Source organism: Lytechinus variegatus, chromosome 7 (assembly GCF_018143015.1).
Source record: "Lytechinus variegatus isolate NC3 chromosome 7, Lvar_3.0, whole genome shotgun sequence".
NCBI classification, from domain to species: Eukaryota; Metazoa; Echinodermata; class Echinoidea; order Temnopleuroida; family Toxopneustidae; genus Lytechinus; species Lytechinus variegatus.
This window is the reverse complement of record NC_054746.1, coordinates 32,059,423-32,074,159: the sequence shown is the minus strand read 5'-3', so window position 1 is coordinate 32,074,159 and position 14,737 is coordinate 32,059,423. Positions and strand designations below refer to the sequence as shown.

General features: G+C 36.3%; 1 protein-coding gene across 2 annotated transcripts in view; it reads right to left on the bottom strand.

The window, feature by feature from the left end:
• Positions 1-420: 420 nt before the first annotated feature.
• LOC121419031 (WD repeat-containing protein 81-like) overlaps positions 421-14,737 on the bottom strand; it is a 35,113-nt gene continuing 20,796 nt past the window's right edge. For both annotated transcript variants that reach the window (XM_041613306.1, XM_041613307.1), the window contains exons 17-25: positions 14,265-14,457; positions 13,651-13,718; positions 9,603-9,662; positions 8,748-8,971; positions 5,189-5,378; positions 4,479-4,618; positions 2,487-2,583; positions 2,089-2,189; positions 421-1,513 (exon numbers count right to left, since the gene is read on the bottom strand). In XM_041613306.1, coding sequence (XP_041469240.1) covers positions 1,385-1,513; positions 2,089-2,189; positions 2,487-2,583; positions 4,479-4,618; positions 5,189-5,378; positions 8,748-8,971; positions 9,603-9,662; positions 13,651-13,718; positions 14,265-14,457 — 1,202 coding nt within the window. In that variant the 3' untranslated portion in view covers positions 421-1,384. The remainder of the gene's footprint in view (positions 1,514-2,088; positions 2,190-2,486; positions 2,584-4,478; positions 4,619-5,188; positions 5,379-8,747; positions 8,972-9,602; positions 9,663-13,650; positions 13,719-14,264; positions 14,458-14,737) is intronic.

Here is a 14,737-nt window from a genome sequence, read left to right as displayed (position 1 = left end):
AGTTTTGCTTATTTTTCACAAAACAGTGACATGCAAATGGGACAGTCGATAACGTCCATCACTCACTATTTCTTTTGTTTTTTATTGTTTGAATTATAAAATATTTTCATTTCTTACAGATTTGACACTAAGGATTAACTTGATTGAATGATATAGCATTAAACAATACTAATGGCATATGTTTAGGGAGGAAGTAATCTTTATTTCACATGACAATAGGGAGAAAATTTAAATATTTCATATAATAAAATACAAAAGAAATAGTGAGTGATGTCATCAGTCTCTTCATTTGCATACCGAGAAGAATGTGAATATAACTGTTTTGTGAAATTAAGCAAAACTAATTTAGTTTCTCCTTATTCACCTGATTTTGATGAAATTGTCAGTGTTATGCTTGTTGTTTTTTTCCTTTTTATTTGAATCAACTTTTTGTTGGGGTGAACTTGTTCTACATTTCATAATATAGTTACAAGCAAGAGTTTTATTCAAGTCAGATCAAATTTATGTGAACTATGACATTTCATGTATCAAAAGACCATTCAAGAAAAATGGAACCCTAAAACATCGGATCAAGTAAAACATTCAGGTTCAATTTAACCACTTTTTGATGAAAATTAGCATACAAAGAGTTGTTATAATGGATGCAACATTTGGTTACGTGATAGTCCAAGCCTTAAAGGTAAGGGTATGTATATGGATGAGCCAAACATGTTAAAACAAGTCACTGTTTTCATTTTTTTGTTTAGAACCTTTTAAAGATTTGTTATAAGTGTACATGAAAACAGTTTCAGGTGTGCTTTTCATTTAGGATTAAAAATAACCAAATTAAAGGGATGGTCCAGGCAAGATATTATAAACAGAGCAAAATGCTGAAAATTTGATAACAAATAAAGTAATTGAATTATTCCGGTGAAATAGTTTTAGGTATGTTTTTATGAATATTCATTAGGCGGGCTGATGATGTATCCCCACTTGTTCTTTTGTATTTCATTAAATGAAATTAGATTTATTTAACATCTGATTAAGTGCATTAGTAATTCATTTCTGCAATTTCTTTCACCATACTGGAGATACATTATTCACACATCTATGAAAAAATGAAACGTGTATGATTTTATGTAATGACATCAGAAAAAGGAAAGTGGGGATGTGACATCACCAGCCTACCTAATGAACCTTCATGACGTTATGCTTATAACTGTTTTCACACAATAGAATAACTTTATTTGTTATTCATTTTTGAAATTTCCAGCATTTTGCCTTGTGAATTTTACTCTATACAAATATTTTCAGCTTGGACCATCCTTTTAATGATTACATTGACAAATTTGTAAAGAAGGTCTAGAATAAATTCACTGGACACTAAGTGGAAAAATAATTCTCTTCATGCTAATAAGAAAATACTTCCATTGTCTGAAGCCACCAACATGAGTTTATTCAATGGCAGAACCGAAATAGCACCAATAGCACCTTTGAATGAATCCGATCGTAGCTTGGAGCAAGAATAGCTGGCCTGCAATTAAACACAAACAAATTCCATTTATCAAGTACATCACATGTTTAAATTTGAACGAAAGAAGGTCTAAAATGGATTAAAAATTGAGTAAATAAGTGGGGAAAAAAGGTGTACAAGTTAGGATGGAAAATGTCATAACAAAAAACTTCTTAATCTCTGGAACTATCACGATGCTACAGATAACTCTAATCAGTTGGGGATGATAAATTAAATTTAAAGCTTAAACCTATGAGCTTGGCCCAAATAATCATTAAGGTTGGTTGAAGCTTTTAATTTACCACAATGCTGTACCAGGATGAACAGCCTACTGCTTACATTTGTCCTCTTTGATTACTGGTACCTCCCAAACATGTTTTAAGGAAGGTGGACACCACAAAGATATTGTACAGGTTTTGAAAAATTATTCATGTATTCACTTTGTGTCAAACGCTATGAAACATGTCTCCTATCAAGAAAGTTAAATCACACAATCTAATAGGCGGAAAATGATACTTTTAACACATACCCTTGTGTATATCAATTAAGTTGAATAATTGTCTTTTGCTACCTTGCTAAAATGCAGAAACCCTCACCTGAGAATTAACTGCTGTGTGGATGCCGATACGATTACCAAATGTAGCAGAGAGTATTTGCTCATCAGAGATACAGATGCAATGAACAGGCTCTGCGGCACCTTCAAGGCAATAGAAAATAATATTTGAAGCTCGCATCCCCATGGGCAACTATAATTTTGTTTTTCAAGCAGCTACCCCTCTTTAATTCTACCCTGTACATTCACGTTGCACACAGAGATTATTATTCACATTTTACAGCAGAGAATCATGGCTAACCATTTTACCTATGAAGAGTTAACAACAAAATAAAGAAGATCATAGTAACCAGAAAATTACCACTGCTATTTACGACATAGTATCTTGCATGACTTCACTTATCTATAAAGTAGTACAGTAATAAGAATATAGTCACATACCTCGAAAGTGACAAACTTTGGTTGAATCCTCCTTCCAGAGAGTCATTGCGTGATCAACAGAGGATGTAAGAAAGGTATGATTGTTGTAAGGCTTAATCTGGATAAAGGACAAAATAAATGTCATTTGGAGAAGAAATTGACAAAGGATCAATGACTACCACTGGAAGGCAGTTATAAACAGATAGGTTTCAACATGAGAGAAAGCTCCCAGCTTTGTAAAATCCTTTCATTAAATGGGTACACCAGGCTGCTGTTGTCACAAATATTCAATGAGCAAACTGTTGATGTCATATTCCTACCTGTTACATGAAGTTGTTTTTCAACAAAAATTGGATTAACAACTGCTTTTGTGCATTAGATATATCATCACAAAATATTGGTAAACTTGGCTTGGTGAATATTACTCTTGATAGTCCCCCTTTAGTATGGAACTATTTAAACATTAAGGTTTTCAAACACCCCCGTCGCAGTTCAAAACGAAGCTGTATTTGATTTTGACTTATGGAGGAACATGTTCCTATGACATAGAGATGGTTAGGAGCGGTGAGAGTGTGAGATAGACACTTGGGTCCGTATTCAGAAGTCGGGTTTAACTTAAACTGAGGTTTAAAGTTGTGGTTTAAGTATGGAAAGCCAATTGTTACATAAATCACTAACGGTAGAGATATCATATTTCAGTTCATTTTGGCTCTTAAATCATTTATAATTGCCTAGGAAGTATAAATAGCTGATTGTCTTCACCTTCCATGAATCAGGAAAGAGCACAGCAAGCATAAGAAACATACAACTGAATAAAAATTTTGACACTTTTGGCTTCACATAATTTTAGCAGAGTTAGACCATGGCCTCAGTTAAACCCGACTTCAGAATACGGGCCTTGGAGGCATTTCATCAAATAGTGAATTTCATTCTGAGCCAATCAGATGCAAGGATTTCAGTGGCTTATGAAAAGTCAGTTCAAATTAATTGATACATGAAATGCTCTTCCTGATGTAGAATCTGAGCTTGACAAGTCTAACATGGAATGTATGATTTCATCTTGTTCACACATTATCAATGACAAAGAAAAAAATCCACCATCTGCCAGTATTACATAATTTAATGGAGCAGAAGTGCTGATTTCGAAACCATATGAATAATATTTCAACATTAGAGAAACATTCTTTAGTGATATTAAACATCACATGTCATAATGGCAAAGTTACAACAGTTACAAGTCCTTTATGAAATGAGACCCCAGTTCACAAAAGTATTCAAGCCTACAATGGTGAAACATGGCACCCTCTGCTACTTTGGATTTCAATGGTATGTCTACTGAAAGTACTAAAAACAAGTATGTGCATCACCTCCAGGAAATTTGTCTAATAATAGTGGGACACTAAGGGGGTGTTGCCATCAATCACAAATATTCTATTGTAATTTTACAATGAATAGATCAGTTTTAGCTGTAGTAAATCAGATTACACTTCTTCATACAAGAAGCAGTTCAGCAATCAATTACAAATTTACAATTAATCAAAAGAGATGTGATTGATTTAGGCACTGAAAATAGACTTGCAATTGATCGCAAGTTTCTTGCAACGCCCCATAAACCTCAATGAATGCATGATTGTTGCTAGGTCAGACAATGACTTTTTAGATAACTTTACATATCATGCATACATTTGATACAACAATGAATGCATGGCTCATAACTGTAGCTAGGTCGGGTGAAAACATCTATAGATTAGCCATTAACACATTGAGCCCAGAGATGGCCATAATTAATCTTCAGAAGCTGTTTATACCCTCACTGATCACACTCCTATCTCTCATTCATTTTTGCTGTTGTAAGTCAATACCCTTATTGATTAGTCCCTGTATCTTTATTCTGATTGGACATACTCGTGTCTCTCACTCGACTCCCTAAAACTATTTCACTTGCCCTTTTTCCTATATTGAATACCTTTTACCACTAATAATTAACTCTATCCATCTTTATCTTCCTCTCACCTGGAGTATCTCGCCTTCATGGGCCCTCCATCCTCCCATCAGTAATCCAGTCCTAAGGTCCACCATGGAAAGAACTCCTGATGAGAATCCTACACCTATGGTATAGCCGTCTTGACTGACAGCCATGCAACGGATCAAACCTACAAGAAAGAATAGGCAAGGATTAAGCTCTTTGACTAGCAAAGTTTCTTAAACCCTGGGGTATCTTTTTTATAAATTAATTTAAGAATGTCTTTCTTAGTCCGACACAATTTGCTGAGCTGGGTGGGTGAAAGCACCTTAACCCTCAAATTGGATATCAATCATTTTTCTACACAGCACATACTTAACCTGAGGTTTCAGACTACAGCTAATAGCATCGCAATAAGCCGTCTAACCCTGCTTTTTAGCCAGGCAAGATAAGACTGTGCTAGCCCACTTTGGTGAAGTTTAGTCTGAGACCGAAGTGAGTTAAGGGGCTAAGATGACCTCCTCCCCCTATTTCCTGGGGTTAGGGAAAAAAAATTGGAATTTGAAAAGCAAATAGGCCATGCATTGGTGAAAATTCCTTTTAAGTACAAAATCAAACCATGCCGTGTAGTAAGAAAGTAACACTTACAAGCACACAACCTGTAATGCAAGGAAAATTGGGAAGGGGCAAGAATCTGAAATTAGGGTAAACAACATATTTTGATGTAGCTTAATGTTTTTTTATAAATGTTTGGGCTTACCCAGCGGCCCTGAGGCAACCCTGATCTCTTGTTGGATACCACCATGCCTGGTATCAATGAATCGGACACTGGAATCTCCAGAAGACACCACTAGACAAGGGCTAGGGGCAGGCATCACCTCCATGCAGCTGGGTGCACTCCGACTCAGATCATAACCACGTACTGCTGCTCCATTGATGGGATCCCACACCTGAGGGTTTTTTTTTAATAGACAACAGGTAGCCTGTTCAATATACTGTATAAATCATATAGTTAATGCAATATTCCCATTTCAAAGTTATCAATCTTGCAATTGATAACTTGCTTGCAACAGAGAGTATACATATTGCAGGAGTTAATAAAGTGTTCCATCAATTACAAATTCACCAAAGATTGCAAACTGGTTCTTGCAATACCCCCTCAAACTCACAAGAAACTTAGACTCTTAAAAAACTTCATGATCTTATAGAGGTGTTGGTAGGGTATTGTTAAATCTGATCCACTTATCATGACTTTACTTTGATGTTTGCATTTGATTGCAAATAAAGTTTTTCACAACACCTCTCCTTACATGAACACTGCTACAATATGCTGAGACTCAAGAAGTATCTCTACACACAGCCTTAGGGTGGCAAGGATATGCTGTTGCCAAAATGTATAGATCTATCACAAATTCAACAACGGATTATAACTTTGTTTATAATGGTAACTCGTATGATTCTGCTGATATGATCGCATAGGCATTTAAAGAGTTTTTCTGTAGCAATTTTTCTGATTGTACTGGACCTGTTACCAATATCAATGACTTGACCAATAATTGTAATGCCCAACATATTGTTATAACCCCTTTCTCACAAATTAAGATTGAAAATGCAGATGTTCAAAAATCAATAGAGAATCTGAAATCTTCCAAACCTCCTGGCCCAGAAGGTATTTCCCCGGCATTTCTTAAACTTGCCGGTAATTCAGTTGTCACCATTCTAACTCGCATTTTTAATCTCAGCTTGAATCTAGGCACTGTACCAAATGATTGGAAAGCTGCTCATGTTATCCCTCTGCATAAGAGTGGCAAACAGTCTTCAATTAAAAATTACCGACCTATTTCACTCACTTCTTTACCATGTTAACTCCTTGGAAAAATTTTAGTGCGCAAACTAACTGATTTCTCTTTAGACCTTAAAATCATCACTGACACTCAACATGGGTTTCTACCTGAGCGGTCTTGTGCTATGCAAGCCGTGATTCTGTTTCACACTTAGGCAAAAACTTTAGATCACACCTCAACACCGAGAATAGATGCGATATTTCTAGACTGGTCGAAAGCATTCGATAAAGTGAGTCATTTGGTACTTATTCGTAAACTACATAAAGTACATAGTTTTGGGGTATGTCAGAATGCTTTGAAATGGATCTGTTCTTTTCTTACAAACCGGGTCCAGCGTGTTCAGTTCCAAGGTAGTCAGTCGGATTGGAGTTCTGTAACCTCTGGAGTCCCCCAGGGGAGTGTCATTGGGCCTATTCTTTTTATTTGTTTACTGCAGACCTGCCTAACTTAATTTCTGCAGGTACTTGCTTGCCCCAATATGGTGACGACACAGTGCTGAATCGTACAATATGTATCCAGAATGACACTGAAGTTCTCCAATCTGACCTTGATTCCATAATCCTCTGGTGCAATAATAATTCCATGGAACTGAATGCGTTGAAATGTAATGCAAATCACTAAATCTTGATAGGTTATTACAGATCAATACTTTGCTGGTAACCATGCTCTCAATGTTGTTGATTCTTACAAATACCTTGAATTGATCTTTTCGCATTATTTGACGTGGTCAAAGCATGTGAATCTTGTTTTATACAAATGTTCCAAACTATTAGGATTCATCCGCAGGATCGTGAATTAACGAAATCCTTTCATTGTGAAATGTTTGTTCTGTTCACTTTGTCGGCCAATAATTGAATACGGTATACCAGTCTGGCTACCCCATCAAAAAAAAACCACATATCCTCTCTTGAAGCAGTTCAACGTTGTTTCACACGCTTCTGCTTTCCTTATGATCAAGCAAATTCACTCTCTTATGATGAAAGATTACACAGCTTAGAACTCCCACCATTGTATAACAGACTGGTCTGGTGGAACTCTCACAAATTACTCTTGTTTCTTTTCTTTCCCCAGATTCTGGGAATCTATCCCTTCAGAGATCAGAGATCTTTGCCTTGGTGTATCTGTCACTCCTTTCCTTAATGCTCTACGTGAACACTTATTCTCCATGCCTCCAATTGAAAATGCATTTTAATGAGACATGCAGAGTATTGTTTTTGTCTTGTCTAACCCTCTCCAATTTCTCTCTTTCCCCTTCTTCCATTTCTCTGTTTTTCTCATTCTGTGCGGGCTAAAGGGCATGTATTTAGCCTTATATTCTTAGCATAAATATTGTGCCCTTTGTTATGCATTAATTTTTGTTAATTACTTTTATGCAATTATTTGCTCTTGTACTGTTCATAATGTTTATTACTATGCTAGTTTATCAACTGTATTCATGGTAGTAGAATTTGCATTTTTGCATGTTATGCTTCGTTTCTTTATTGCCTCTCTCTCTTTTATTTCATTCTACCCAGTTCTCTAAACTCCTTGTTCCTCCTCTTCCTCTTCTTCTCTCTCCCAATCTCTCTCTTTCTCTGAATTGTATACACGTATCTGACAATTATGTTGATACTATATTTTTGCTGTTGTGTTACTTCGTAGCATGATCATTGTTGTCACGTTCGACTATTGCATATTCTCTGATATGGTAACATTTAAGTTCTCACAATATATGCAACTTCATCTCCTCAGGCTTTACTATCTTATTATAGCATAACGTTGTTTACATGAACATTCATATTGACTGGAATATTATAATTGCTCTGGAATATTCTCCCCCATCAATGTACGTGAGGCATCATCGTTAGAACTTTTTAAGTCCCTCCTTAAAACCCACCTCTTTTAATTAGTTTCACTTCCAATACTATACGCTTCTATTGTGTTCTGTATGAAATCATACCCCTCAGTTAATTTGCATTATCATATTGCGTTCAGATTTTTAAGTCGGATTGTGTTCTTAGTTATTATGATTATATAAATTTACATACATCATTATCGACCCGTTATATTCAAGTTGTGTATTCGCCGATTATCTCTTTATTTGTACGCATAATTAATTTTTCGTAATGGTATTTTCACTTTCAGTTCCTTTGTTGTTCTTAATTTACTGAAATATATTGTATTCTTTTCTCCCCTTCTTTCTTAGAGCTTTGAAACTTATTATTATTGCACATGGAAACAAGCACTCTTTACTTCTAAATTCTTTGTTTTAATAAGTAATGCATTTAAACATATATTGCCATTTTATACCGATTTTATTTTTGTATATTTGTAAACCCAGACTAGTGAAGAGCTTCATAACAGAAACTAGTTTTTCTTTTAGTCATCCTCAGGCACTAGTCGGTGGTAATTTCTCCTTTGTACATACTCTTGTTGTCTTTTGCCTGGAAATAAAATAAATAAACTTTAAAGCTTGCAACACCCCCCAAAACTTACATGGACGTTGCCATCGCAGGAAGCCACAAGACGCTGAGACTCAAGAAGCCTGACATCAAACACAGTCTTCCGGTGATGAGGGTAGGTCAGCTGACAGCTAGATGTTGAGGAGCCATCGCCAGAGTTACGTAGAGACCAGATCTTGACAGTTTTGTCCTTGCTAGCACTCAGGAAAGTATTCTCATTAGGCATCATACACAGGGCTTTTACACCGTTAGTATGTCCTGCATGGAAAGAATAATGCATTATTATTAACTACAATTTTTGCTACAAAATCATAAATATATTGTAATAATCATACCAAAAGCAACATTGAAGAAAATAATGATTAAGATTTATTTCATATCATATAGCTAGAAATATGATTTGACTGATTGGTGGTAAATTTTATTGTAATAAATAGCAAGTTTCTTGCAATACTCCCTTTCACAAACTTTGCACCAGAAATCAAAGGTGATAACATTCCATTGAATGGGTTCAATGAAGGTTTCCAGCCGTTATCTTTCATGAGAAATAACATACAGTGTACATGTTGGATAATTACCCATTCAAAGGTCTTTCCAATTTGATAAACTGGTATCAATTTTTATGATCAACATAAGTTTACAATTTGTGTTTCCTTGCAAGGGAAGAATAATTAATCATCTCTTTGCACTATATCTCAAACTGCCTGAAACAGGTGACAGAATATCTGTTGATTGATCAGATATATAGCCCAATTATGTTGGGATGTTACAGTGATTAACACTTTTTTTAAAAAAGAGTATGGTATTATTGAATTGTAATCTACTTCCTATGAAAGATCAAAACAGAGTGAATTTAATTTCTTACTACATTCGAAGAGAGGGTACTTACCTGTGAATGTCTGGAGTTTGATTTGACAGAAGTGCATTGAGTTGTCTTTATCCTCTCTTGCTGTAGGAAAACAAAATATTTGAGAAAACAAATTGAAGAAGAGCATATTACATAATAACCTTCCAGATGAATGTAAATGAAGTGCTGAGAGACTGTACATAGCTCATGTGTCAGTAGCTGTAAAATAGGTAAAAAAAAATGCATATCCCGCACATGTATCTTCAAATAAAATAAATGTATTTACACAACATAAAATCATCGCAAATTCCAAAAATACAAAAATGATGTGCCATATATTGTCAATAGGTTGAGCTGGTGGACTAAAGGTGCAAATAATCTGACCCTATATTTCATCAGTTTCATATCATTTCATTCCTTCTTTCCCGCCAAAACTGGTAATGAGCTTAAAAACCCAGAGCACACTACAAGATTCAATATGACATGATTTTTAATACAAGTGGAATGCCTCTGGCGGTCTCACCTGCATCACGCGATTCAATATAGCAGCAGTGCTGACTTTGAAAACTACTATATCTCGCACAAGATGTTCAGTGATACTTGGTTACTCGTATTTCCACGTTTATGAACAAGACCAATAATCTTACAGAGATATGATGGTAATTCAACAAATACCCCCAACATGGCCAAAGTTCATTGACCTTTGACCTTGGTCATGTGACCTAAAATGAGCACAGGATGTTCAGTGATACTTGATTACTCTTATGTCCAAGTTTTATGAACTAGACCAACATACTTTCAAAGTTATGATGGTAATTCAACAAATACCCCCAATTTGGCCAAAGTTCATTGACCCTAAATGACCTTTGGCCTTGGTCATGTGACCTGAAACTCGCACAGGATGTTCAGTGATACTTGATTACTCTTATGATCAAGTTTCATAAATCAGATCCATAAACTTTCAAAGTTAAGATGTATTCGGCCAAAGTTCATTGACCCTAAATGACCTTTGACCTTGGTCATGTGATGCGAAACTCATGCAGGATGTTCAGTGATACTTGATTCACCTTGGGCCCGTTGCAGAAAGAGTTGCAATCAATCGCAACTCTAAAAATCATGCGCAACTTGATTTTCAACCAGTCAACAGTGCACATTTGGGACTTGCGTTTGATTGTTTGACTTGCGTTTAAACACAATTCTTTCTGCAACAGGCCCCTTATGTCCAAGTTTCATGAACTAGAAGCTCTGTTCCTGGAATGCCTTGTGCAGCGCTCTTCACATCTTAAGCTTTTTCGGAACATTTCATTACCTTTCGTAAGCAGAATCTTGTCGTCACGCTTGTTTTTATGTTGGCATTTTTCATTTTTTTGGGGAAATACATGGATACACTTAATGGATTAACTTACATATCACTGACTTGAAATTAAAAAAGTTGAACTGATTACAAAGAAAATATGTTTTTTTATTATATGTCATGTGATTGATGACGTTTTTTGACCCCTGTACCATAATACGTTCGGGAGCCACTTCCTTTCAAAAATGCACAACATGATTGTCCAAGAAAACTCGTAAAGCCGGTTTAAGTTTCATCGTCGGGCAATATTTGTGCGTACAAAAGAATGGGTATGAATAGCAACTAATTTATTATTCTTTAGTTTCAATGAATACTCAGGCGTTGTTTTAGTAGGTTTTCTCATAGTGTAAACAACGTCCCCTGGGTACAGAGGTTTTGTTGCTCTCGGGTACTTTCTGATTTGAGAATTATCTTGTTCGTTTTGATCATCGTACACGTTTTTTATTCGGAAATATTCGGAAAAGAAAACGAAGCTATATTTAGTGCATCACATGTGCACAATGCATATCGCATATGTGGGTCATCATTGACATTGTTCGCCGTATTATTCAGGGTGAGGGGTAAGTGAAAAGTATCTGATATCACTACCAGAAAAAGCGGTTTCTAGTTGATTTGTTTGAGCTATGGTTAGGCGATTGGGCAGGCGCGCGCATCTGCCTCGGCCGATCTTCGCCCATGCGCCCACTACTAACTTAGCACTTAGCAGGCAGGGTAGGCCGAGCACCGCTGCCATTGGAGCTGGAGCACCTCAGGCCAAAATCCCAAATTATCGGTTGGGCGCTCTGCCAACCCTTCCTGCTGGGTGAAGATGGCAACCGCCTGGCCCATTTGATGGTGGTTAATTTATGCTCCTTAAACCCGTGATTACCAAATGTGAAATTGAGTAGGCCTATTTATCTCCCCAAAAATAGCGACGTGAAAAAAAGTGTGCATGTCGGCGCTTTTACGTGAATGAAAACCTGTGAAACTGAAAATAAATCTCAACATGACTCAATCGGTATGTCTGTCATGCCATGTGAACTGTAACGTTAGAATGGTGGCTGGTAAAGACAAGTGGCATGGCCGACATTAAATTTTAATTGAATCATTTTGGTATTTAAATCCAATGATTTTTTTTCTAAAGGTGTCTATGTAGAGTAGTAGGCCTATCGTTAACTGTTCCTTTTTTCATCTGCTTTCATATCTATCGTGGTAGTCTAATGGTGATCGGTAAAACCAAACAAAAGTTGCTTTTAGGACAAAATTATTATTCATTTGGAGATAAATCTTCAACTAAACTAAGCAAAATTACTGTTCAACCAAAAATTAACAACATTTAGGGGTTATAGACTTTATACCAGCAATTTCTCCAAAATTTTAAGCTAACATTAGGTCTATTTGGTTAAATTTTGAATTCAAACTTTAAATGTCGCAAAATTTACCCAAGGTGAGAGGATGTATTCCCTGTATGGGCAATGCATACTCTCACCACCCAAATTTTTTTATCAACAACTGTCTTTTCTCCAGCCACCAAAAGTTAGGAACATACAGTAATAGTCTGAACAAGATCAAAACATTAACCAGTACATTACAATCCTGCCACTGTGCCTTCAACAAACAATTATGTAGTGAATCTAATTAATTTGTTAACATGTTGTTTTATTGTCATGTAGACAAACTCATTAGTAATTTCAATAAAACCATCATGTTTTCTCATTTTCCACATTAATTAACTAATAACACAATGACCCATTGTTTTATAACAATTTTATTCTTTCTTATTCCAGAAATCACCATGCTAGCCCAGTACCTATAGCTTCCAAACACTACCTCTCTCTAAAAAACGGCCATTATCAACCACAATACAATCCATGAAATAAGCACAATTTCAACACAAAACAAAACCAAAAAGCCTGTGTATCCATTGACATCTTTTATGATTGATTAGATATCCACGCATAAAGGATTTGGACATGTTCAAAACCATCACCCCCACCCCATGTGCGCCACATATTCTACACCCTCCACATACTATAATAGCCCCCTTTCAGCTCACCAAACACAACATGTTATTCATATCTGGTTCCAAAATACACTGGATCCATATATTTTCTAAGTTATGATGACATGTCAAAAACTTAACCTTAGGTTAAGATTTTGATGTTGATTCCCCCAACATGGTCTAAGTTCACTGACCCTAAATGACCTTTGACATTGGTCATGTGACGTGAAACTCATGCATGATGTTCAGTGATACTTGATTAACCTTATGGCCAAGTTTCATGAACTAGGTCCATATATTTTCTAAGTTATGTTGTCATTTCAAAAACTTATCCTTCACTTAAGATTTGGTGTTGACGCCGCCGGAAAAGCGATGCCTCGTCTCACTCTGCTATGCAGGTGAGACAAAAACACACTTTAAATAAAGTAGCCAGAAGTAAAATCATTCCACTTGATATTCAGCAAATAGCTAGGAATACTAAAATAAGAATCCTGCCTCGCTGCAAGCATAGAAATTGGAGTAAAGTCAAAATCATCTTAAAGGCTCAGCCGATGATGACATCATGTTGATTTGGAATTGAATTTGCTTTTATTCCTACAGGGAGGCTTGAAACTTTGATTTCAGTATTCATACCAATATCAATATTCATACCAATATTTGGAAATTTCATATGTTAATGTTCCAATGTTCATATAAAATGCTAATGCAATTTCTGATCTCAAGGATCAAGTGGAATATAGATCGTAGTGACTCACCCAAGTACTGCTCCCAGTAGCTAAGCCAGGTACCCTTCAGAGTTCTTTTGCTTTTATTCATCTCCATCCTAACAAAACAGAGATAAATAAACTATAAATAACTTGTCTATATCCAGCTTCAAGTTGTAGTGACATGATACAAAAGTAGAACAGTGGCTGTGTAATTCAGTGAACTGGGGTTAAAACAAAGAAGATGGTACCCTTTGAAGGCATTAATCCTTGTTACCTGGGAGGTGTTCACAGAGATGTTCATATTTTACACACAAATGGTGACCCGACCAGGGGCCCCATTCATAAAGAGTTACAAGTGTTGTAACTTTGCCATTATGACAACTACCATGGTAACCTTGATTATGATTGGCTGCTGAGCCCTGTTACCATGGTAGTTGCCATAATGGCAAAGTTACAACAGTTACAAGTCCTTTATAAAACAGGCCCCTGCTCTTGTGTTTATGAGATACTTTGTTTCCCATCTTTTCACTATCTCTATGTATGTCCTTCTCCCTTTCTCCTTCACTCTCTCCCCCCCCCCTTGCCTTCCCCTCTCTCTGTTCCCATTGCTAGCATGGATATTGTTTGATTTCTTTCCTTCTGATTTTTAAACACATAATCACCTAGGACTTGTGTCTGAATTCATGGTTGCGTCCACCTCGCCCTGCTGTGCGCCCTTTCCTTCGCTACCATTGTTACTATTCAATGCAGGGCTAGGTTCCTCTCCCCCGAAGGCCGGCTCTATCCTGTTCCCGATGACAGTCATGTGACCTCCAAACCCACTCCTCCCCGTGCCCAGGCTCCCTGCTGTCTGATCTAGGAAACGAGACAGGGATATGATAACATTTATAGAGGGCTTTATAAGGATGTTTCAAAGTACATTAGTGGACTGGCTTGCTAATAAGTTATATCAAGAAATCTATTACACAGCAAAGCAAAAACATCCATAAACAAATCTAAATTAAACAAATGAAGAAACAAAAAAACGTGTGCACCTCCAAGGTACTAATTACTACTGACAAACTGATTCTTAAAACATTTTAAATGTTGTAACTGATGGAGAATTTTAAATATGGAATGGGAAAAAGTGTAATTT